The 22,337-nt window shown below is 43.3% G+C and overlaps 2 protein-coding genes and 1 long non-coding RNA gene across 6 annotated transcripts in view; 2 read left to right on the top strand and 1 right to left on the bottom strand.

The window, feature by feature from the left end:
* MYO3A (myosin IIIA) overlaps positions 1-12,749 on the top strand; it is a 117,093-nt gene extending 104,344 nt beyond the window's left edge. For both annotated transcript variants that reach the window (XM_085565317.1, XM_085565325.1), the window contains exons 32-35: positions 4,917-5,026; positions 7,574-7,614; positions 9,339-9,479; positions 11,342-12,749. In XM_085565317.1, coding sequence (XP_085421443.1) covers positions 4,917-5,026; positions 7,574-7,614; positions 9,339-9,479; positions 11,342-11,456 — 407 coding nt within the window. In that variant the 3' untranslated portion in view covers positions 11,457-12,749. The remainder of the gene's footprint in view (positions 1-4,916; positions 5,027-7,573; positions 7,615-9,338; positions 9,480-11,341) is intronic.
* LOC144247564 (uncharacterized) lies at positions 10,707-13,272 on the bottom strand. 2 transcript variants are annotated; one of them, XR_014950919.1, is made up of 3 exons: positions 13,138-13,272; positions 12,936-13,062; positions 10,707-10,932 (listed from the first exon to the last, which is right to left on the bottom strand). It is a non-coding gene; the product is annotated as an uncharacterized LOC144247564 (long non-coding RNA). The 2 variants fall into 2 exon arrangements; XR_013341204.2 differs by having other exon boundaries at positions 12,936-13,035; positions 13,138-13,268.
* An 834-nt stretch (positions 13,273-14,106) lies between these two features.
* GAD2 (glutamate decarboxylase 2) overlaps positions 14,107-22,337 on the top strand; it is a 39,107-nt gene continuing 30,876 nt past the window's right edge. The window contains exons 1-6 of one of the 2 annotated variants that reach the window (XM_021533111.4): positions 14,107-14,398; positions 14,668-14,727; positions 14,873-15,025; positions 16,024-16,257; positions 21,044-21,134; positions 21,961-22,073. In XM_021533111.4, the coding sequence (XP_021388786.1) occupies positions 14,323-14,398; positions 14,668-14,727; positions 14,873-15,025; positions 16,024-16,257; positions 21,044-21,134; positions 21,961-22,073 (727 nt within the window). In that variant the 5' untranslated portion in view covers positions 14,107-14,322. Of the gene's footprint in view, positions 14,399-14,667; positions 14,728-14,872; positions 15,026-15,635; positions 15,659-16,023; positions 16,258-21,043; positions 21,135-21,960; positions 22,074-22,337 lie in introns of those variants that run through there. The other variant, XM_085565342.1, reaches the window with a different exon arrangement.

Genomic DNA, 22,337 nt, shown 5'->3' with positions numbered 1-22,337 from the left:
AGGACATGGCCTCCAGCTGTACCAGGGGAGGTGCAGGCTGGACATAGGAGGAGTTTCTTCACCAAAAGGGTTGTTAAGCATTGGAATGGATTTCCCAGGGAAGTGGTGGAGTCACCATCCTTGGAGGTACTTAAGAAACAGCTAAAGAATGGTACTTCATGCCATGATCTACCTGGTCAAGGCTGGACTTGATGACCTTAGAGGTCTTTTCCAATGTTTATAATTCTGTCGTTCTGTATTAGTGTCAGCCAGAGACTGAAACTGCTTCCCTCAGTGGGGCTGTGGGACTTAGGAGTGAGAGATTAAACACTGACAACCTCTGCTGTACACAAGCTGAAAGTTCTCAGTCTCTTGCAGTTTCTACTTCTAGGTCTGTGCCAGAGTAATCCGTCTTGTTTTTTTCCAGATTACTAAGAATTTGCAGCCATCAGCTGTAATTCCCAAATCTGACTATGTTAAACATCCCATGAATTAAAAATACCTAAAAGTTCCTAACCAGAATGTTGCAGAGCAGTGCTTTTCTCAGTGCAAATTCCAAACTTGAGTAGTTGCATCCTCATGCTGTGTACAATTAGAACAGTAAAAAGGAATGCACATAGGTGTTGTAAGCAGTAATAACTATTAACTTCTCATCAAGTCCTGGAATTCCAGTTGCTGTATTTCCATTTTTACTGATTACTTTCAACTCCCTCTACAAAACCAATACAATTACTGTTTTTCCTTTTGTTTTCCTTCCTGCTTAATTCTGAGCCTGGCTTTATACTTCTGTCTCCCTAAGATGTGGAACAGCTCTAAATCAAACATGTAACATTTCACTTAAATGATGTGAAGATGGCTTTGTCTGTTTCTCCAGGTGGCTTAATAAATAGAGATCTTTGGTCCCTTAGATATTTATCACAGCTGTAACCACTATTTCTCCAGTCTTCAGTATGAAATCTGTTGTAAGTCATAGTTAATTTACATTAGCCTCCACAGATGTTGATTCTTCAAGATTGCTGTCTTCCAACCTTATCACTGTATGTCAGAGGGTACAGGCAGTTCAACCTAAAGGGCTGTTGATACTGACTCATCTTTATTCAAATATTTTTTGCTCATCCTTGAATGTTTCAAGCACATGCAGCTCTCCTCAGTTCATGTAGTTTGTGGTGGTGTTCAGGATACACATGCATATTGTATACATATTTCAGCATATTTGGAGCTTTCAGTGAGGGCTGAGTATGAAAGTAATTATTTGTTGTAGAATTGAGTGTGCGTACAACTTAGATAGGAACCTTTGTGGTAGTGCTAAATGATCTAGCTGAGATACTGATATGAATAAAGAATTTTTCTAAGATTTACTAAATCTTCTTGAGTGTTATCTGGCAGCCACACTGTTCATATGCCTTTCCTGACCCTTAACTCTGTATTTTCTTTATTCTCATGGAGAAGAACTTCAACTTCATCACTGGTTTAACCTCTTTTTTTTTTTTTTTTTTTTTGACTAACCAAGTACTGACTCAATACACTTGGGAAGTCTGGGGAGGAAAATCTTCCCATTTCAACCTGTTATTCAATCTGTCTTCCTCCTGATAAACCCTTTAGGGACTGTCTGTGTCACATCAAAGTTTCCAGTTTCTCCTACACATTGCTCCTGAGGCGTGTCCCAGCACTGACAGCACCTCTTCAGGTAGATACAACAGCAAGGTGTGGCTGGCAGCAGAGATGGAGCCTCAGCACAGCTCTCCAGTCCTTAGCTCTGCTAATGACTAACTAGGATGTAGCCTTAAGCAAATCTCCATGTATCTTTGTGCATCTTTTTTACCCTTCTAGTAGGATAGGGATGGTAGTGCCAACGTGGCACTTCCAAAGCACTTCAACAGCTTCTGTGTGAATGGTTTTTGTACCAGTGCTGTAAAATATCCATTTAAATGACTGTTAGAGGAGAAACACTGGTTTTCCTTTTACATAGAAAGCACTTGGCCAGATCTTGCTAAAGATACTTTAAGTCTTAATGAAAAATAAGCTACAAGAGACTTTACTAAGAGACTTCAATACTAAGAGACTTCAATAAAAGACTAAGAGACTTCAATAAAAACCTTTTCTTTGTAATGGAATACAGAAGTAACATAATTGCCCTCTTAATAGGTGAATTATTTCACTCCTTTCTGCTTCATTGCCTGCTACAGAAAGGTATAGGCTAGCTGGAAAACAAGCCCAGTCAAACTCACTATTTATCACACTTGGGTATTTAATTTTACTAAGTAAATTATTTCTGTATTTATCAGAAACTAATAAAAAAGCAGATTTTACTTTGTATTATCCAATACAAGTAGCTACCACATCTGATGAATTTCAGTAGCAGTGAACATGCAAATCTAAGTGCAAAAGGAAATCACAGCTTCACTTTCTGGTGAAACAAAAAAAGCAAAACCTTACTGTGTAATTTGGAGGCAAAACTCTGAAATGCATTTTCATTCCTATATTCAATTTTAAAAAGGAATGATGGAGGTCCAAACTTAGAAAGCTACATGCCCCAATTCTTTTGCACAGCTTACACATATGTACAACACAAGAGCTGAGATGAAAAGCATTTATTTTACTGAAACCTTTATCATTGTCAAAATGGTATTTTTGAATGTATAAAGTAATCTTTGCAGAGCACACACACAATAAGTATACAAGTACTTTCAGTTGGAATAATTGTAATCAATAATACAATAATGCTTTATCTGTTTGACATTGATGAATTAAATAATGTAGCAGTATACACAGTGATGAATTCTTAGGAGACAGTAAAAAATCTTTAGGCATAATGAGAGCCTTTTCATGGGAATTTTCCTAGTGCCCCCAAATTGGCTTAATTTGTTTTTTCAGATTTTCATGTAGTCATGATCTCTGACAAAATTTTTGAATGTCCTACAGACAGGGCATTAGGTGTTTCTTTTCAACAGCACTGAATTTTAAGGGATTTTCAAAGGTAGAGTTTCCACTTTTAACTCCTCTTGTGTTTAAAAATAAATAGGGAAGGTATGCCTCTTCTCTCAAACAAATGGAAAGACAGATAACTCCAGGTGGCCCATATGAAATGCAGCAAGGTAGCAACAGCCCATATTAAGAGCCCAGTCAAGCCTGCTGTACCTATTGATATCAAGAAATCTTACTTATATTTAATACAGGTTACTGAAATTAATTTATTGCATATAAAATTCATTATTTAACATGGATTATCTGTAAACTAGCTTAGAAAAACACCATTGTTCTCTTAGGTGCAAAATGCAAAAAAGATACTTGCTCATTCATTACAGAAGAAGCAGTCTGTATTTCAGATAAGAAACTAAAACAATAAATGTAATCATTATCCAACTACAATTAAATTAACATTATTCATTCTGGCTTCTCTGTATACTCATGACCTTTACAAGCCTTTATTTATCACACATAACAAAGAATTTAAGCAGCTAATTTTGCAGGAGTCAACACTGATGTATTACTGGTCATTTCTCATTTAAAATTATTGTGCTACCTTACCCTTAATTAAAAAGATGTCTGCTGTACATGGGAGAGTTTTTCTTTCTATTATGTAAAAGGTTTTCTGATGGTCATAGGGAAACAAAATGTTGTTAAAGTTTACTTAACTTCATGTGGAAGTTCATCATATCAGCAAAACACACTTTAGTAATTCACTGAGATCTAGATCCCCATTCCACCCTCACACTATATCCATTTATAAATAAGGAGATGTTTTTTCTCATGGACTGTCCTTAGTATATCTGTAATGGGACAAGGGCCAAGATCAAACCTCACTAGATAATGCAAGATACCTTAGACAACGGGTTCACTGTGCTGGGACTTCATTCACCACCCCGCATGTGTCTCCATGACCCATCTCTGCCATTGGTGTTCTGCTCTGGGCAGCCCTTCTCCTTCATCATGAAGGAATTGCTGTTGCCATTAACACTTCTGGTAGTTGTAGCTGAAGGGAAGGAGACCAAGCTCACCAGGTGACCATATTTGTGGTCTCTTGTCCCTCCAGGGCCAGTTCTGTGGTCTTCCTAGGCATTAGGAACCTGCACTCTGTTGTCTCTGTGCCAAACGACCTAGGAACACAAGCAGCCCTGTATCTTAGCACTGTCAGAACTGCATATAGATTTCCACAAGCAAATACTCAAGATATTTTTCTAGTTATCTATGTGCCAGCCAATGTAATCTGCAAGTCAGTATCTCGCTCTGAATTGGGAGACTGCCAGGGGACAATAGTTCCATTTTGTGTTAAAATCTTGATTTCATTTCTATTAGAGTGAAGTCATTTTTCATGTTTGCAGAAAGTTTTTTTGCAAAAATAGAGACCAAATTTGAGTACACTAACATAGACTACATTGGATGTGATGGACACAGTCATGCGGTGTTGCCCAGTAGCATATGATTTGGCTTGAAATGAAAAGCCTTAGCAGGAGACCTGGAGGAAAATCTTCACTGTGATAAAGTAGAGGACAACCTCTGAAACAGAGGCCTAATGCTAGTTCCCTCATTCAGCACCTTAAAGATTTACTTGAGTCTGAAAAAAACATCACCTCTGCCACACAGGTCCCCATTACAAGGCAATGGCCTCACAGTAGCCATTACCCTCCATAGCCCTTTTCTGAATGTGGAGCATCAGCCCTTTTCAGAAGGAGAGGCCTGTGCTAGGCAAACCTCTGGGCTGCTCCAGCCTGGTATTCATTATGTGGTGTTTGTCCCTGTGGGCAGTCAGGACTCAAATGGATAAACCCATTCTCTGCTGATGAAAATGTCCAAACTAGTTGCTTACTTGAATTACTGCAAGCAGTAAAAATGGCTGTGTGTATTTTTTTCTCCATTTGGTGAAATTTTCTCCTGTTTTTCCAAAGGCCTCCAGTTTTTGGAAGAAATAAGCATTGCTGTCTTCTGCTTTTTTACAGTTGTGGCCAAAGTAGAAGAGTCTCGCCCAATGCAGAGACCCCCCAGAAGGCCACGGAAGCCCAAGACATTAAATAATCCAGAAGACTCCACCTACTACACTCTAATACATGTGAGTTTAAGAAGCTTCCCTGGGCTAAAACTGTCAGATAATTCCCACCTAAACTATCTTTCTAATTGCCCAATTCCCATTATTATTTTCATATGCAGCATAAAACCTGTGTTGTGCTGAAAGGAGGCAGGCCACAAAACTCAAATTTCAAACGAGACTTGAAATGGAAGCACAGAGTTACCCAGTCTGGGGAGCTATGCCAGACTAGTATTTATTTTTGAACCTAAACACACTTTCATTATGGGAATAAGTAGCATTTGCATTTTCAATACACAAATCAAATGCCCTGTCTCCATAGTTTTTTTGTAAGTCACAGGAGAGAACCAGGAGAGGCACAGGTTTGTTTGGAGCTATTTTGAGGATCTAAATTAGTACTTGATCTTACAGAGAGAGCAAATACTAAAATAAATTGTATTAGTATGCACACTGTAACTTCCTTTACAAATATGTCAGATTGTGATTATGAAGGCGCTGGCAAATACCAACAGCTCAGGAGACTAATGGATTTGAGTGTCACTATATATAGCCTTTGGTCCAAGTTCAGATACCAAGTGCTGCTTTCCCCTCTTGACTTCAGTGCCCTTAAACATAGGAAAAAAGGCAAGAAAGTAAGCAGAAAGAGTGAAAATGTAAAAGCAGCTCAGAAAGCACTTCCAACAAAAAAAGCAATTAAACTGATTTGCTCGAGGTGCCTGTATCTTAGTGACCTATTTTAACAGCCGGTGAGAACCCAGCTAATAAACTAACCGTAGCAATTGCTTCTCCTTTCAACAGAAGGTGTCACCAGGGCCTGTAGGGACGGTTGTGTCTGGCATACCAAAAAAAGACAAATACAGCTATGTTTTATTCTGGGACTTTGAAATAGCACAGCTTTGGAACAGTGATATTCTGAAAAGAAATTACATTCTTTAAAAAAAAATTTGCATGTAACAATAAAATTTGTTTTGTGGACTGAAATGAAAGGCCTGACACAGAATCTGTATTTGGAAATTTCTGAGAAGCACAATTCTGAAGTAAATGCCTATTTAGGAAACTAAAAACTATAAGGTCAGGAATATAGTATTTTCTGAGAGCTAATTTGTTACATAGCTAGATCCGTACAAGAAAACAGCCACGGCATCAGTGCAAACAAAAACTGCAGTAGTGCCAGGAGATTTTTATTCAATTTTTTAGCAACAGCTTTTCAAGGTATTAATCAATATTACCTTCAATGAGTTGTATTTTCAAGAAGGTGTGAAAAAGAGAAACTTGTCTTCCTGGCGTATAGTTCACTGTTCAGGGAAAGGTTCAACATAAATATCTATACACTGAAGCTTAGAAAGGAGACCTACTAGTTGCTAAATTCTTAGATCTTAGGTAAGTCATTTAGCTCTAACTTTAGAGGGTAGTCAGCTTTAGAGGGCAGTCAGTTTTCCCAGCTGTTACAGATTTTCTACCTTATTAAAAATCTCTGGTACCTTCAGGCATTCACAGATTATTATCAATCCCACATTATATGAAAGTGAAGAAATGCTTTTCTTGAGTTCATTAAATATATATATATATATATATATATATATATATATATATATATGTTAGTGCATTTTTAAAAAAAATTCTCTGTCTTTTGCAAAATCAGATATTTCTCTCACATCATGCTACAGACATTAATTAGACACCTTACATTCTCACACATCTCATTGCCTATCAGATGACCTGCAGGGGTATGCAAGTATAAATTAAGCCTGACAGTAGCCCATTATTTATATAAGGCATAAGAATTTTATTTTATGGGATATTTCTTTAAATCATTATATCATTTTGGAATTATATGTCATGTTCATTTGCCTGCATACTGAAGTCCATTAGGATTTTTGATTCTCAGTGACTTTACAGTCCCTAGTTCTAATACACTTTCACTCACTTGCAAGAAACACAATTAAGACCACAATCTGCAGTAAAAAATACTGCCTTTGAAGTATGATGTGTTAGGTGCTGCAACATAGCTTTGTTTTGGCTGTAGGGATAGAACTCTATTAGAGATAAGAAATTATTCATATTCTTTATAAATCTTCTCTCCTCTGCATTTTTAGAAATCTTGTATCCTAAAGGTTCTTTTGTCACTTATTATATTGTTTTTAAATGGGGCCTTTGTCCATTTTATTCTACTAAACCTGTGTGAAGACTACGTTGGCATTAATGAGAATAGGACTCTTTCCACTGTATTGCTTCTATTAATGGAAATTCTTCTGGCATCACAGTAAATATGCCTCAGTGAGATAGTGTTGTCAACTTCACTAAAACAGCCATAGCTATTTGAAAGTTTTAGATCTACTTTTTCTGTTCTGATCATCATTACTTTGGCTTTTTTTTCACAGTATGGCAACAAATTTGGGAACAACATTCGCAGGCTCAAAGGTTCTTAAAAGAGGGTTTTCTGGGTCATTTGCTCATTTTCTATAATTTCTTTTATTGAAATATATACAACACTCTCCTACCTAACACTGATGAATTGTAAATTTGCATAAGCTTTCCTTTTAGTATTTTTAATTGCTTTTTCTTTCTTAGAAATCAATACAAGATGAAAAACGGAAACCAAGGAAAGAAAGGTAATGTTTTTTCATTATCTCACTATTGTCACTCCAGTGCTCTAGAATAGTTGTACTTCAACTAGGAGAATAAAGCATTGAAAAAAGAATGGTAATTTGGTGATTCACAGGGGGACATGTATACATGTTAAAGTTAAAATGCAATTTTCATTGACTAAAATCCATTATAGAATTCAGTCATTCAGTTTTCCTAAAACATGGTCCTTTACCATGGTAACACAGGCATTATAATGAGATAAGGTCCACATCAAAGATAGTTCTGACACAGAAAATAATCGAAGGTGCTTAAAATTCTAGTCAAAGCAAATGAGTAACCAGTCCTTTTTTGTCAGCAAAAATACAAAGACTGTCTAAATTTTCTCCTAAAAATATATGAATGTCTGGAAATAGATAATAAAAAATTAAAACAAAAACTATGAATAACAGGTAAAGAAGAGTATCCCTTGAAATTTGAACCAGAAGTGGTTTATTCCCAGTGTAACTAACCTATTTTGATGGATCTCTGCAGAAAAGAAGGAAGCAATAGGTTTATTCTGTCCTTCTGTATCTTAGATCCTTATGTGTGCTGCAGACCTGGTTGGTAGCTCCTGACATACACCATAGCTTTATTTTATTTGTGTTTCAATACTGAGGCTTTCCTGCTGCCCCCTCAGTGGCACTGCTGTGGCACCATGTGTGCGATGGCAGCCTGCTCATAGCTGCCAGATAAATGGGCTCTCTGCACTGTCCTCGGTTCAATACAAACTTGCAGAATACAAATTCCATGGCTCAAATATGTATCTTAGAGGATGTTGCGTGACATTACATTTATTTAAAATATGTTCACAGCACTGAGCTTCATTTAACCACAGTTTAAATTGCACTTGATTATGCTGCAGCTTAAAGGATTGACCCTATGTCCGTGTCTCTGGAGTTTGGTCTCTTTCATCTTTTTTTCTCATGTCATTTGGATCCTAAAAAAATTTCACACCTATTGACTCCAGTCTAGGGGGAAAAAGAAAAACTAACACACCAAAACCTAGTGTTTTCTCTCATTGGTCTCAATTAGGTTTCACTCATCTTAAATCTAGTTAACCAGTTCTCCAACTGCATGTTCTCTCATGTGCCAACTCTGTATTAGTGGAACATAGCAAGTGAAATCAATTAATTACTTCTGGTTTCTAACAACATGAGGATTGAATTCTGAACTTCTCTATTCAGTTTCTTTTTAGGATATTATTTCTTTCCTTAGCCATTCTAAAAAGGATGTTGGGATTGATTTTTTTTTCTGTATGTATAATACCTTGGATAGCATTCACCTAACAAAATAAGAGATATCTGCATTATTGACACCCATATCTGAACTAGTTGCTGCCAAATTTACTCAGAGAAAAAAGTAGTCATATTTAGGAAAATTATTCATCTCTTGCTCAAAGAAATATCTAAAATATATCAGATTAATTATACCATAAAAACGCCTCTCCACTGAGTCTAATGGCAAACCCCAAAAATTTCAGTCATGTCTCCTTTATGAATATATAAAAGTACTTAGCATTTCAAAATTCTCAATATCTATGTTGTACAGCAGTCACACTTCAGAGACTGATTTTTTTGTGCCTATATATATTTTTCCTTAGATCCTCAACACATAAACGGAATAATGATATTTGGCTGCCTTGTATTTGTATGCTGAAAATAATAGTGAAAAGTGCAACTGTTAACTTAGTGTTCTTATTTATTGACAGTCTGAGCAAAGTGCTAGATTTAGATATCTACTACCAAGAAATTTCATCTACTGACTCCAGCTCCAAGGACAGCAGCACTACCACAAGAAGGAAGAGATACCCAATTGAGCGCAGGACTTCCATTTTACGAGCTACTGAGCGGTAATTAATACAAAATAGTAATAGGAAAAAATAAATATTATCCTTGTTGACATATTCAAAATATTAATGAAAAGAAACACACTTTCAAATTACACATAAATCTATTACTTTAGAGATTAAATTTTACCAAACTACCTTGCAAAACATTTAGCTAAAATTTTTCATCTCAGAATGGGAATATCTGACATATTCCCCATGCAAGAGGGATAAATTCCAGTGTGATTGCTGTTCAGCCTACCTGCCAGTTTTTGGTTTCCCAAGGGCCAGATGAACAGACATTCTGCATCTCTGATCTAAAATAAAATTAAATTGAGGCAGAACCTAAAAACTGTATTTCTGATTTGTTAGATTTTAAACAGGGTGGATGTGCACCAGACTTTCTGCATGTTTTCTGCAGGTAGGACTCCAGCTTGACTGCCTGCTTCTCCTGCTGTCCTGTAGCAGCACAGTTGTCTGTAGCCTGCATGCACCTCGCCAAGGTGGACAGCCAGGAGAAAAACCCCAAAGGGAGGGTTTGCTCAACCTCCTTTCTTCCCACATAGACTTCAATAGAGGGTGACCACTGCCAGGCTAAGGAAATTCATATTCTCACTCTTGCCAGTGCACTCACACACACTGCACATACAAACACACATCTATGTATCTTAATATAATTGTATCTTCTTGCATGTTCCTAAATGTAAGAAAAGCTTGGAAAACTATCTAGGTCCAAGTCTTAAGGGAAATGCTAAGCCTGGGATGAATACTGAATTTGAAAATGCATCTGTACTAATAGAGGAAATGCTTGTAGAACATTCTGAATGTATAATATTTTGTGCACCTTACATATTTCATTTCTGGCCTTTTTTTCACATATGATCTAAATTAGTTTCAGGAAAGTGAAGACATGTAATTAAAAGTAATAATATCAGGGAATTACCATATAGTTTACAACCATGAGAAAATGTTGCATTTCTAAGGTGGTTAATTACACCAAATCAAATCTGTCACCCTGAGGTCTGGTTTAGGTGAGTGAGTTTTGCTACTGAGACAATTTTTTACCCTTTACTGTTTGCTGTTCTAATTGACATAGTGAAACAAAAGATGTGTAACTTCTGAATTTAGAGGTACCTCAGAGGGCAGATGAATGCAATTAATAAACATTTCTGCACTTCAGGATCTCTTGAATAGGGTCACCAGGACTGTAAAACCAGTGACTGTACAGACATCTCAAACTACTTCAAGAAGTGAAGCATTTAGTACTTTTTATTTAGCAGTTTACCTTTGACATTGGATAAGGACCAGTGGTGGGGGCATCTTAAGTTTGTAGAACACTACAAATTTTGTAATTATTTCAGAGTAATTTACTGTTTAAATAACGGTCTTTTCTTTTTAATCTTGCTCCATGGTAACAGCTGATTCCACATCACTATTCCAGCTTGTCAGAGGTGGCATTCAAAATGCATCTTGCCATCTGAAAATAAAATGAAATTAGATGGACGCTTACAGTGAACTCCACAGGCAGGTTAAATACAGAGCAAACAAATTTATGCCAACTGAAAATCTGGTGCAGTAACCATCAGGCAAATGCTGCTCCAAAGCATCCCCATGCTCTTCATGTTTTTATGTCCTTTCATTATGTCCCCTTCATAGGAGAACATGTTGTTCTTCTGTGTTCATCTGCTTCTAGCATATAATGTGTTTGTTCCGAGGTGCTTGTTTTGTGCAGCACAGGAAGAGGCCTAGCAAAGTCAGCTGATTTTTTTTCTTTCTCCTTTTATTTTTCCCCCACAAGGGTGGAGGTTAAGCAGTCGATTAGGAGTCTTTGCCAAGGTAAATGTTTTGACTTTAATTTCTAAAACACTTCTGTGCTTAATCCCTAGGTCGAGGGTTGCAGAAAGACCCCTGGAAGAGAGCAAAGCTGAAGATAATCCCTATGACTACAGACGACTGCTGCGGAAGACCTCACAGCGCCGGCGCCTTATCCAGCAGTTCTAGCTGCTGCTGCTGCTCCTGCTGCCATTTGGCTTTTATTAGCATAATTTTTTTTATCATTTTATACCATGCGTTTCCTTTTTTTTTTTTTTAATCTCCAGTGTTTCAAGTTGTGTGTTCATATGAATATTAATTACTATGGTTTACATCCCAAGACCATTGCAAAGGGACACTGTCAGTCACATATCTTATTCTTACCTAATATAAAAATCAGCTTTCTTTTGTGTTCCATTGCTACATCCTAAAATTATTAAACAGCTTAAGTCCAGTTTACTTTCCTCAGTGCATATTTCTTTTTTTCCTCTTCATCAGTCTCATCCAATCAAAATAATAATTTACTTTATAGTTCCCTAGTTAAGCTTTCTAATTTCTATTCACCTTCAGAAAACCTTAGCTATTGTTTTTAATAAATTGTTCTACAGGGGAAAAAATTACAAGAGCACCATGCGGGAATTTCTGCTTATTTTAGTTTACATTGCTCAAATTTTGGGATGACCTGTTTGTGGCAAGTGTCCCTTTAATGAAAATGTAAACAATTAATTGAATAGCATACTAGGGAAATTTATTTCATTATTGACTTTACTGTAAAGCTAGTAGCCAGTTTTAAAGTTCAATATTGTGTGTATAATCTTTATGTTGGAAATGTCCATTTATGGGAAGTATGTCCAGCCCTCTCCTCTGCCTCTGAGCTTTGTGACTAAGTGATGAACTTCTAAATCATGTTTGCTTTGTTCTCATTTGCATTAGATTTTTAGGAATCTTAATCTCTGGGGTAACAAGAAAGGAATAGAAATACACTCTCTGGTTGATTGCTGCTGAAATGTAATGATCATTCTTAATCAGTTCCACTAGAAATTAAATGAAAATAAAGGCAATAGCCACAGTGTTCAAATTTCCCTCTGATTCCGTATTCAAAAGACCTTATTTCACAGAAACCACACAGATAATTGCAGCACTTCCTTTCAGGATTCATAATTGCGTGTTCCCAGCTGCAAAGCAAGAGAAAGCAAATTTCATGATGCCAGCATAAAGGCCTGATCCTCAGCTCTCCTAAATGTGACAATTGGCGGCAGCAGTCAGCCACAGGGGCTGGGTTTTGTCCATTCCCCATGCACATTTGGCCTTTTCCCCAGAGACAGATAACCATTGCTTCCTGATCTGTAACTAGTTACAAGGCTGTGCACTGGATTAAAACATACTGCAATGTAAAATTTGCTATAAATTGTTAAAATTTTGAAATCTATTCCAAAGTTGTTTTGTCATGTGTTAATAAAACGATAAATAAAAATGTACAAAGCAGTGATACAGTTGATTGTGTCTGAATTACATCTGGAACCAACAAAACACTGTGGACTGGGGCATGAGTGAGCAAGGCAGGGAAGGGCTTGCAGCAGCCTCTGGCCGTGGAAAGCTGGAATTATTGTCTACATGCAAGCCAGTGCGATGCAGCAACTGGAACAGACATTTCACATGAAGAGATACCTGGACTGGTTTTCTTCTGCTTTCCTACCACAGCAGTGTTTTGAAGCACTGAGCCATTTCTGTGAGGTCTCATGTTAGGCACTTATAACCATGTGGGTGCCTAAAAAAAGCAGAAAGATGCCCCGGGCTGAACACAGGGCCTGGCTGCGAGCGGCGTGGGGGCCCTGCTTGACCAGCCCCCTCGGCAGAGCCACATTCTCACCTGGTGTGGTCCTGCCTGCCCCGCTCCGAAGCCAGGGTCTGAAATCCCTCCTGTGTCAGAGAGGCAGCTGCGGCAGGGAAACTCCCGCGAAGACCCGGCTGGGTGGAAAAGGGAGGTTTGGTTGCCTTCAGAGACGTCATGAAGGGACTGGGAACAGTTGTCGTGCTCTTCCCGTCTGGCCGCCGGGCCCTCTGCCTCCCCGAGGCTGGAGCCAGGATGGCGGCTCCTCCAGGGTCCCCAAGTCGGAAAGTTGCGGGATGTCCCCGGGAGCGCCCCGGGGCTGCAGGGACACGCGGGGGCAGCCGCGGCGTCGCGCAAGGCTCCTCCATCGCGTCCCTACGAGCCAGGACGCCCCTGCCTGCCCGGGAGCAGCAGGGACAGCGGGAGCCCGGCCCGCTGCGGGCCCCTCCACCAGCGCCTGTTCCGCGGCGGCCCGGCCCGACGGGGCTCCCGCCGGGGGCTGCGGGCCGGGCCGATGGGACGGCGGGGCTCGGGGGCTGTCTATTCACAAAGTGAGACGTGTGGTGGGGAGATCGCCCTTCGCTTTGCATCTTAAAGGACCGAGGACGCTTCCCCGTCGTCTCAGCCTTCCCCCCGAGGTACCAGGCTGGACCACCGCATCCGCCCACGCCAAGGCTTGGAAAACTACCATTCCACTCCGCTCAGTGGCACCGGGCGGCTCAGCCCCCTTCGCCCGCCCCGCCGCTGGACCGTCGGTCGGGTGAAGACGGCACAGGCACCCTGGCTCGCCTTCGCGCCCCAGGGCAGCTGCAGCCCCAGCTCAAGCGGCACCCATAGCTCGGATCTGCCCCGAGCGCTACCGTTCTCCCACCGCCGCGCCCCGCTCCCCGGCTGCAGCAGGGTGCGGACACGCCTTAGAACAGCCGGCGCCGTCGCCGCTGGCCGCCTCAGCGGGCGCCTCTTCCCGCGGGGCCGCCCGCCCCGTCCCGGGCAGCAGCGCCTGCGGGGCGCGGCCGCAGCAGCTCGGCGGAGCGCGCCCCGGGGGCGCCCACGGGAGACGCTCCCACCCACGCGTGCCCGGGGCGCTCCCGCCCCTTCGCCTGCCGCCGCCTGGCGCAGCCGCGCGCACTTACACACCCGCACACTCACACTCACGCACACTCGCTCAGGCCGCCTGGGCTGCAGATCGCCGCTCCTCGCCCGCCCCGCCGGTTCGCCTCCGCCATGGCAAGCCCCGGCTCCGGCTTCTGGTCCTTCGGAGCCGAGGAGGGCTCCGCAGCCGCCGAGACCCCCGGCACAGGTAGGAGGACGCCGAGCGCCCGGGCAGGACCGGCCCGACGGAGCCGCCGTGACAGCGTTGCCCGGTCGCCGGAGCCCCTTTGTGACAGCTCGACCGGCGGGACGAAGCGGTGCGGTGCGGGCGGCGGGGACCGACGGCGACTCGAGCCCGGGCCGGCTCCGCGGGGCTCCGCGGGGCAGGCGGTTCCTGGGGAGCGGGGCCGGGGGTCGGGCGAGACGCCCTCAGCCCGCTCCCGCCCCACGGACCCTCCCCTCGATTTTCTCTTACAGCAAGAGCTTGGTGTCAGGTTGCCCAGAAGTTCACGGGAGGGATCGGAAACAAACTCTGTGGTAAGGGCAGGGAGGCCCCGGTAGCCCGCGGCGGGGGCGCGGCTGCGCGCCCACGGAGCGCCGCGGGACCTGCCCCGGGCCGGGGGGGCGGGGGACGAGGGCCGATGCCCCGGTAATGAGGCCGTTTGTCCGTGTCGCTGTCAAGCCCTGCTCTACGGAGATGCCGAGAAGCCCGTGGAAACCGGCGCCAGGGCAGCAGCCCCGGGGGTAGCGGAGCCGAGGCCGACCTGCACCTGCGACAAAAAGCCCTGCGGTTGTCAAAAAGCGGACGTGAATTACGCCTTTCTGCACTCAACAGGTAACGGCGCTCCCGGGGCACGCTGCTTCTCTAAAACTAACCAGAAAAAAAACAGCGGTTCGGTCCGAAAATCGCTCCCGCCCGCGTTGCGCGGAGCCGTGGGGGGCCTGGCGGTGCGCGGCGGAGCTCTGCGCCCTCAGCCCTGGCCCCCGCCGGGCATTTCTCAAATCTGCGAAAAATCACGCAAACAACAAAAAATACCGAAAAGAAAAACCCAAATCAGTAAAATCTCGCGTACTGGAGCCCGCAGCTTTTTCCTTCTAAGGAGCACTGAAAGCATCGACCTTCTCATTGAAGACCCTGCGATGTAATTAAGGTTTGAGGGGAGGAGGGAGACAGAGCACTCTCCTACTCATTTGCTTTAATTCAAGATATTTTTGCAGTTCATCTTTTCTGACCTTGGAGGTATCGTCTCCTCCAGTGAATAGGTCCCAGCTCCCCGCCGACATACACTAGCCAAGGACTCTCCCGTTTGCTCAGCAGCCCGGGACCCCAAATTAGGGGCTTCCACTATAGTCTGGTTTTGACTGAGCCATCGCTCTTAAACAAAAGCTTTCTGCACACCAAGACCCCGTGTAGCATTGCCTCAGAAAATTATCAACAAGTCACTTGCATGGGAGAGTCACCAAGAAGGTATTTTATTGCAAGGCAAATGACAGTTTTAAGGGCGCTGCTTGTAGCATTTGTTGCTCAATCTTTATTTTCTGTGAGATTTGTTTTCCCTTTTGTCTTGTTTCCCTGGTCTCACTGTCTTAAAAATTACTCTGAAATATACTGTGGACAGAATTGGCCAATTTAGATAAACTATTAAATCTTGTTATGTTTAAGAACATTCCTCAAAATACAACCTTGCCAATTTGGTTATTAAATGAAAACAAAACATGCTTTTATTGACTACAGTGTAAAGATTTTGTAAACATAAATGGGAGAAGGCTTTGTTCAGAATCTATGCATGTGGTCATAAAACGAAGTTAACTTCTAAATTTGTCCATTCCCAGATCTTCTGCCGACATGCAATGGAGAAATAACTACTATGTCTTTCCTGCAAGACGTTGTGGACATTTTACTTCAGTATGTGGTGAAAAGTTTTGATAGATCAACAAAAGTTATTGATTTCCATTACCCAAATGAGCTGCTCCAGGAATATAACTGGGAACTGGCGGACCAGCCACAGACCTTGGAAGAAATTTTATTGAACTGCAGAACAACCCTGAAGTATGCAATTAAAACAGGTAATAGCAATGCTCATTTTCTACCCTGTATGGTTTCATCCATTGATTAAAGGTGTCATTTCAATTTAGCTTGAAACGTTAAGAGACTGAAGCAGCAACTGTATTTTGTCAGCTCCAAGTAATTTCTAGCAGAGACAGAAATCGTTCTCCAAAATGATAAAGCACTCCAGCAGCTCCATCTCTGTAGCTGTCAGTGCAGCCTCGCACACCCTTTCCGATTTAAAATTAATGCGTCTGTGCGTCGGAGATGGCGAGTGTGCCGCTGGGCAGACTTTGCACCACCTTCCCCACTTTCTGCCGTGCCTTTTCATCATTTCACGTATGGTGCCCGGCGATTGCCTCCTGCGGGCGCGGAGCTGGGGCAGAGGGGAGTCCCTGCACTGGGGCAGCAGGGACTCCAGCCCATTTAGCAGCCGAAATCACAGTAAACGGCCTGTAAATTCGAGCTCTGAGAGGCCATTTGCCGTGCCTGTCACTTCGCCTGCAAGACATAAAATTAAAAGAGAATTTAGCAGAATCTTACACAGAAATATCGAGGATTTAGTTTCAACTTAGGCTCAAGCAATAAAACCAAAGTCCGATTTGTTTCAACAGCCATTTGCTGGTTTTCGCTGGGGAAAGCAGGGGTGGATTGACTCCTCCCTGGCTGGGATGCCGCGTTAGTCGTGCCCCGCTGTGCGCTTCGTGGAGGGAAGGTAGCGTGGGGCTCACCCAGGCGTGGGGAGCGCCCGACTCTGCACCGGGGCCACCTTAAGCTGCGGCGGAGCAGGCAGAAAACGGAGCCGGAGCCGCAATTACGGCTGTCATTGGGAAATAATAAGGGGTCCGGAGAGCTCTTAGTGGGAATTTAAATTACGGAGAAATTGCTTAAAAATAAATGTGAAGCCATTTACTGAACGAGACAAAAGGCTGATTTGTGACTAGAGGTTGAGGGGAAAACAAAAACATCTCAGGTTTTGAGAAGAGAACAGAACAGACTGATCCTGGTAAAGATTGTGAGGGATCTGTGTAATCCTCCTCGTTTAGTGGTGGAAATGACCATCCGCATGTTTTGATGAATGGGTCGGGTGCTGTCAAGATGTTTGTAAAATACTGGATTAAATAGTTAGGTAAATGGTATCTTAAATGAGGGGAGCAAAGTCGATCAGTCCAGTGATCTATATGATGTGTCTGGATAGGGCATAGGAAACGTATTTGCACAGAAATTATGAAGAATGTGGGATCTATGATTCTGGGAATTCAGAAAAATAGGGTTTCTTAGCTGATTTTCTTTAATCGTTTTTTGTTATAGCCTGTTTTCACACAACAGACCAATTTAATTTTTGTATCCAAAAAAGACAATTTAAAACAATGTTACCATTTCTCTTCCTCTTTATAAATATCGGAGGCTTTCCCATCTTGACATTTTATAATTTGTTTAAATGAAAATAATGCTTTTAAAGTCTGAAAACGGGTGCTGGCGGTTTTGTGAAATGTGGTGGCGTGGCGGGGTTCAGCCCAGGGGGTGCAGAGCCGCCTCGCTTGGCTGCTGCTCCTCTAGCCTGGCGATTCACGAAATGCGTGAGGCACACACCCGGAGCCCTCCGGCGTGTGCTTAGGAGTAAAACACTGGAATTACCCTCAGAGCAAGGACAGTATGGGGAGGTTTCTGGCGGCAGCGTCAGCCTCCACTCCTGCCGCAGAAGCCCCTCGGACACGGCCCCTCCTGGGCGGCGTTTGGCTGCAGGGGCCCGGGAGGCTGATTGAAAAATAAATTGTACTGCATTAGCCTCACAGCTGGATACCCAGGTCCAGGGATTCGGCGAGGCAGATGGCCGGTTTTTCGGCCGAAGGGCAGGTGTGGGTTGCTCCTAGGTGTTGCCTGCGTGCCACGGCTCACTGGGGCGCCCGGGGGAGCCACGCTTTCACAGAGACTGAATTCTCGTTGAGAGGATGTAAAAGGCAGTGACTGCGGATGCAGGGAAAGATGGGTGTTAAATTCAGTTCCTGTGCTCTGGACAATTGAAAATGAGCGTTTAAAAATGGCTTGGAAACTCCAGGGAGGGTGCGAGGAGCCGGTTCTGGCCCAGCCTTGCTCCCTGGCAGCCCGGGTGCTGGCCATGCACGCAGCGAGGCTGCAAGCACGGCCAGACTCAGTGCTGCCAGCCGTGCCTTTATCCCAGCCATGCCTTTATCCCAGCCGTGCCTTTATCCCTTCTCGTCGCTTCCCTGTGGGGGCTGTGGAGGCCGGGGGTTCCCGCTGGGCATGCCCGTGCCTCAGACCGTGCCTGAAGCCGCTGCAGGTGGGAGGGTGTGTGGGAGGGTGTGTGGGGCAGAGGCAACGCCCTCAGTGCGGAAAGCCCGGCCTGTCCCTGTGCCTTGGCCCTGGTCCCTCGCCATCATCTCCCGATTTACTCTGGGGTATCTGTGAATACACTGTGTATTGCTAAACAAACCCTTAAGTAATACTCTCCTGTTTTCATCTCTCAACCAATTCTTCGCCCAGTCACAAGCTCTTTTCTAGTACCTCTTTGTTCAGGAACAGCTTCAGCAAAGGATTTGTATTTCAGACAGAGGCACCCGGGGAGTGATTTTTGAGCAGCTCTCACAAACTCTTCTCACCTGGCCAGTGGAGCCCGTATTCCAAGCAAAGCCTCAGCCGTCCATGGCCATCTAGCCAAGGGAAGAGAGCTCGCTCACGTAGTGAGTCGTCGCATGGACAGGCAAAGCCCTGCAGCCGGGGCAGGGGTCGGGCTGGGGCAGAACATTCCCTGCCCTTCTGTGTTACAGCCGCGCTGCAGAGGGAAGGCACGGGTGGAGGGGGCTGTGTCACAGGTGTGGGTGCCGGGTGCTCTCCCAGCAGCAGCCGCTGCCCTCTCTGTCCTGACATCTCTCGATGCAGCGCCGCTCCCTCCACCTCGCTCGCTCCAGGGCACGGCTGCCCGAGCCCTGCGTGTGCCCGGGCCCGTTCCTACGGCGGCTCCCAAAGCAGGTGGTGTGTGCTGGGAGGTTTGCTTGAAGAAACAAGCAGTGACAGCAGGGCTGTCGCCTTGGGCTGGGTGTGGGGCTGACAGAGAACGGCTGAGACACTGCAGCTGCAGATACAAACTCTGCTATTCCCCAGCTTTGTGGATTTATTTCCAAAACAGGAATTTTTGTTACCTCCTTTGAGTCTTCCTGTACTCCTGATCCACTAAAGGCTTTTAGCTCCTAATTTTCTGTTGCTTTCAGGTGAAATTTGTCATCCAGCTGTTATATGGAACCTAAGCTATAAATATGGAATTCTCCTTCAAAATTCCTCCGTCGGGGGAGGTGCAGTTCTCTGCAGGCAGAGACCCTGGAGCAGGATTGCTGAGGCTGTGGTGGTGGTGATGGGGTACGCATGTGTCTTAGGTACACCGAGCCCACTCAAGAATATGAAGAGCAGGGGGCAAGATCCAGTTCATTCTGCTGGATCTGAGCATCATTCCTCGGTGTTCAGGGGCTTTGGCTGCCTGTCTTTGGCAGCGCAGACCAAGGAAAGGTGGCAGTTCCTGTCAGTGAGAGAGGGAGGTCCGTGCAAAATGCGGTCAGGCGGGATGGCAATAGGACAGGGCTGGTCTCAGGTTAAGGGCGCAGGCAAGAGGAATTTGTGTGTGTGTCCCCTGCCCCATATCCTCAGCTCTGGTCTGCCTGCTCAGCTTGATTACTCTGCCTTTGTGTGCTGCAGGGTGGGAGCTGGGGAGCAATTCCCCATGCTGCTCTGCCAGCCATGTGTCCATGCCTGATAAGAGGCCACAAGAGACCGAAGATAAGTTTTCTCTCAGTGCTGGGTCTGCATTTCCTCAATCATCTTGCTCTATCTTTTGTTTTCTCTGATGGCAATAACAGTACATCGTCTAAGGGTCAGGACAGGTGTTTTCCAAGCAGAGGCTGCTGTCCCTTGAGTTGGATGGCATTTAAGTAATTGTGGACCATCCATAATTTGTACCAGTAATTATGCCACTTACCAAGGGCTTGCGGGAAGTAACTATTAAAAATGGAATTTTAATGCTTCCTGTGTTTAATGGCTCTAGGCATGTTTTTAAGGAAAATCTCTAGGAGGATATTTTGAAAAAAAACAGGAGCCAATTAGATTAACCAAGTAAAGAGAGCATCAGCTCACTGAATATAGTCCTGTGCATCATTCTGCTGGAGCAGCAGTGCTTGTTTTTATTAGCGTTTGATTAAAATCACAGTTGCAAGTAGCCAGGCTATTTGTAATTGCACTCTGACAGTGAAGAAATGACAAGGACCACCACCTTCCCTGCCATCCCTGTACAATCATCAGCCATTGAGTCATGTGCAAAGCAGTCACCAAAATATTCCATTTTCTCATTTCGCCCTGTCTATTACAATCATTAGCCATTCATCACTGATGTTATATGTCCTGGCAAGCTTTTCAGATAGCGTCTCATGTGTGCCTTTCAAACCTAGTCAGGCAAAACCATATCCAGTGACAACATGTGACACGCTAACGGGAGCAAACAGCTATTTTTGTGAGGCAGCAATGTGCTAATTTTCAAGGCATATTGAAAGGATAATGGGGAATGTTGGAATTAATTATTCTGTGTTGAGTATAATTACTCTGATTTTACTGACTTTGGGATGAGAAAGAAGAGAAATTATCCTGCCTTTTTCAAGAAATGTATTTACTGCCATTTGCTTTGTTTCATACCTTGAAAGCTCTTCCTTCTCTATAGAAATATGGAGGTAAATATACTGTTCAGCACTGAATAGTTTCATTCAGAGTCATCAGCCTTTTGTTAACATTTTCCATCTTATGCAGGGCACCCTAGATATTTTAATCAACTTTCAACTGGGTTGGACATGGTTGGATTGGCGGCAGACTGGCTGACATCAGCAGCAAATACTAATATGTAAGTAGAAGATTTTTTTAATTTAATATATAGATATTTAATGTAATTTCACAGTTATGCGCTAAAATACTAGTTCCTGTACATGAGTGAAAGAATAATTTTTTGTTAAAATTACTGGGGAAAAAATAAGCTGTTTTTTAAATGGTTACAACAGTTATTTATAGAAAGACCTTCAGTGTTGTCCTGTAGGCTGTAATTTATAAAATTTCATCATCACGATAGGATGTTGGTTGTGCTGCCTCCCAAAAGCACACAAAATACATATACAGATTAGCATTTTGCATGCATAAATATATAAAATGAAAGGGGTACTGAGTGAGCAGTTGCATTCATGTTACGTACGATTCATACCTGGAGCAGTCAAAGCTGTTGCTTTCTGTAAGAAACAGATGTGGAATTTAAAGTGTGGGGTTTTTTCACTTTGGTATTAGGAAGCATTTTTGTGTATTTGCTTAGCTTCATGCACTCTCTGGCCATAGTGAATGGGACTGCTGACACGTGCCTCTAGACATGCACACGAGTCTGTGCAAGGCAAAGGGGCTCTGCCCAGCATCTCTTGGATGAAGGGCAAAGCCTTGAGCCTGGAAGAGGTGGGCAAGATTTTATTCACTGAAGTGGGTGGAAATGGATTCTTAAGCACTTCCTGCATTTCTCCTTCCAAACATTTGATGTCAAATCAGAAAGAAGACTGTGGAAAGTATTGTGAAACAGAACTCTATCCAGTATAAGATAGAATATATTGTGGCTATAATGTAATGTAATATTGGAAAAAGATGTATTAGTTTTGTAGATGAAAGCATTAAATATGGACATTACTACATTTCAGGTTCACCTATGAAATTGCTCCAGTGTTTGTACTTTTGGAATATGTCACACTAAGGAAAATGAGAGAGATGGTTGGCTGGCCAGGGGGCTGTGGCGATGGGATATTTTCACCTGGTACATGACATTTCAAGCTTTCTCTATTTTTCAGACTGTGGTATATGACATCCCCTGCAGCTAAAGAGTAAATATAATTAAATATGCATGTTTGAGAGGACACTTGCTAGTAAACACCAGTGGCCTCTTTGAGATAAAGTATTGCATGTTTATGAATTTCAGGGATGTGATTATGAGGGTCTGTTTGAGCAAATTGCTCTGCATGATGAGCAGCTGTAATGGCACATGGGAAGCATAATGACAAGAGACATTTGCCTTGCAGTT

This window comes from Lonchura striata, chromosome 2 (assembly GCF_050655825.1).
Source record: "Lonchura striata isolate lonStrDom1 chromosome 2, ASM5065582v1, whole genome shotgun sequence".
Taxonomy (NCBI): domain Eukaryota; kingdom Metazoa; phylum Chordata; class Aves; order Passeriformes; family Estrildidae; genus Lonchura; species Lonchura striata.
The sequence above is the reverse complement of the archived record's forward strand: the minus strand, read 5'-3'. Positions and strand labels throughout refer to the sequence as shown.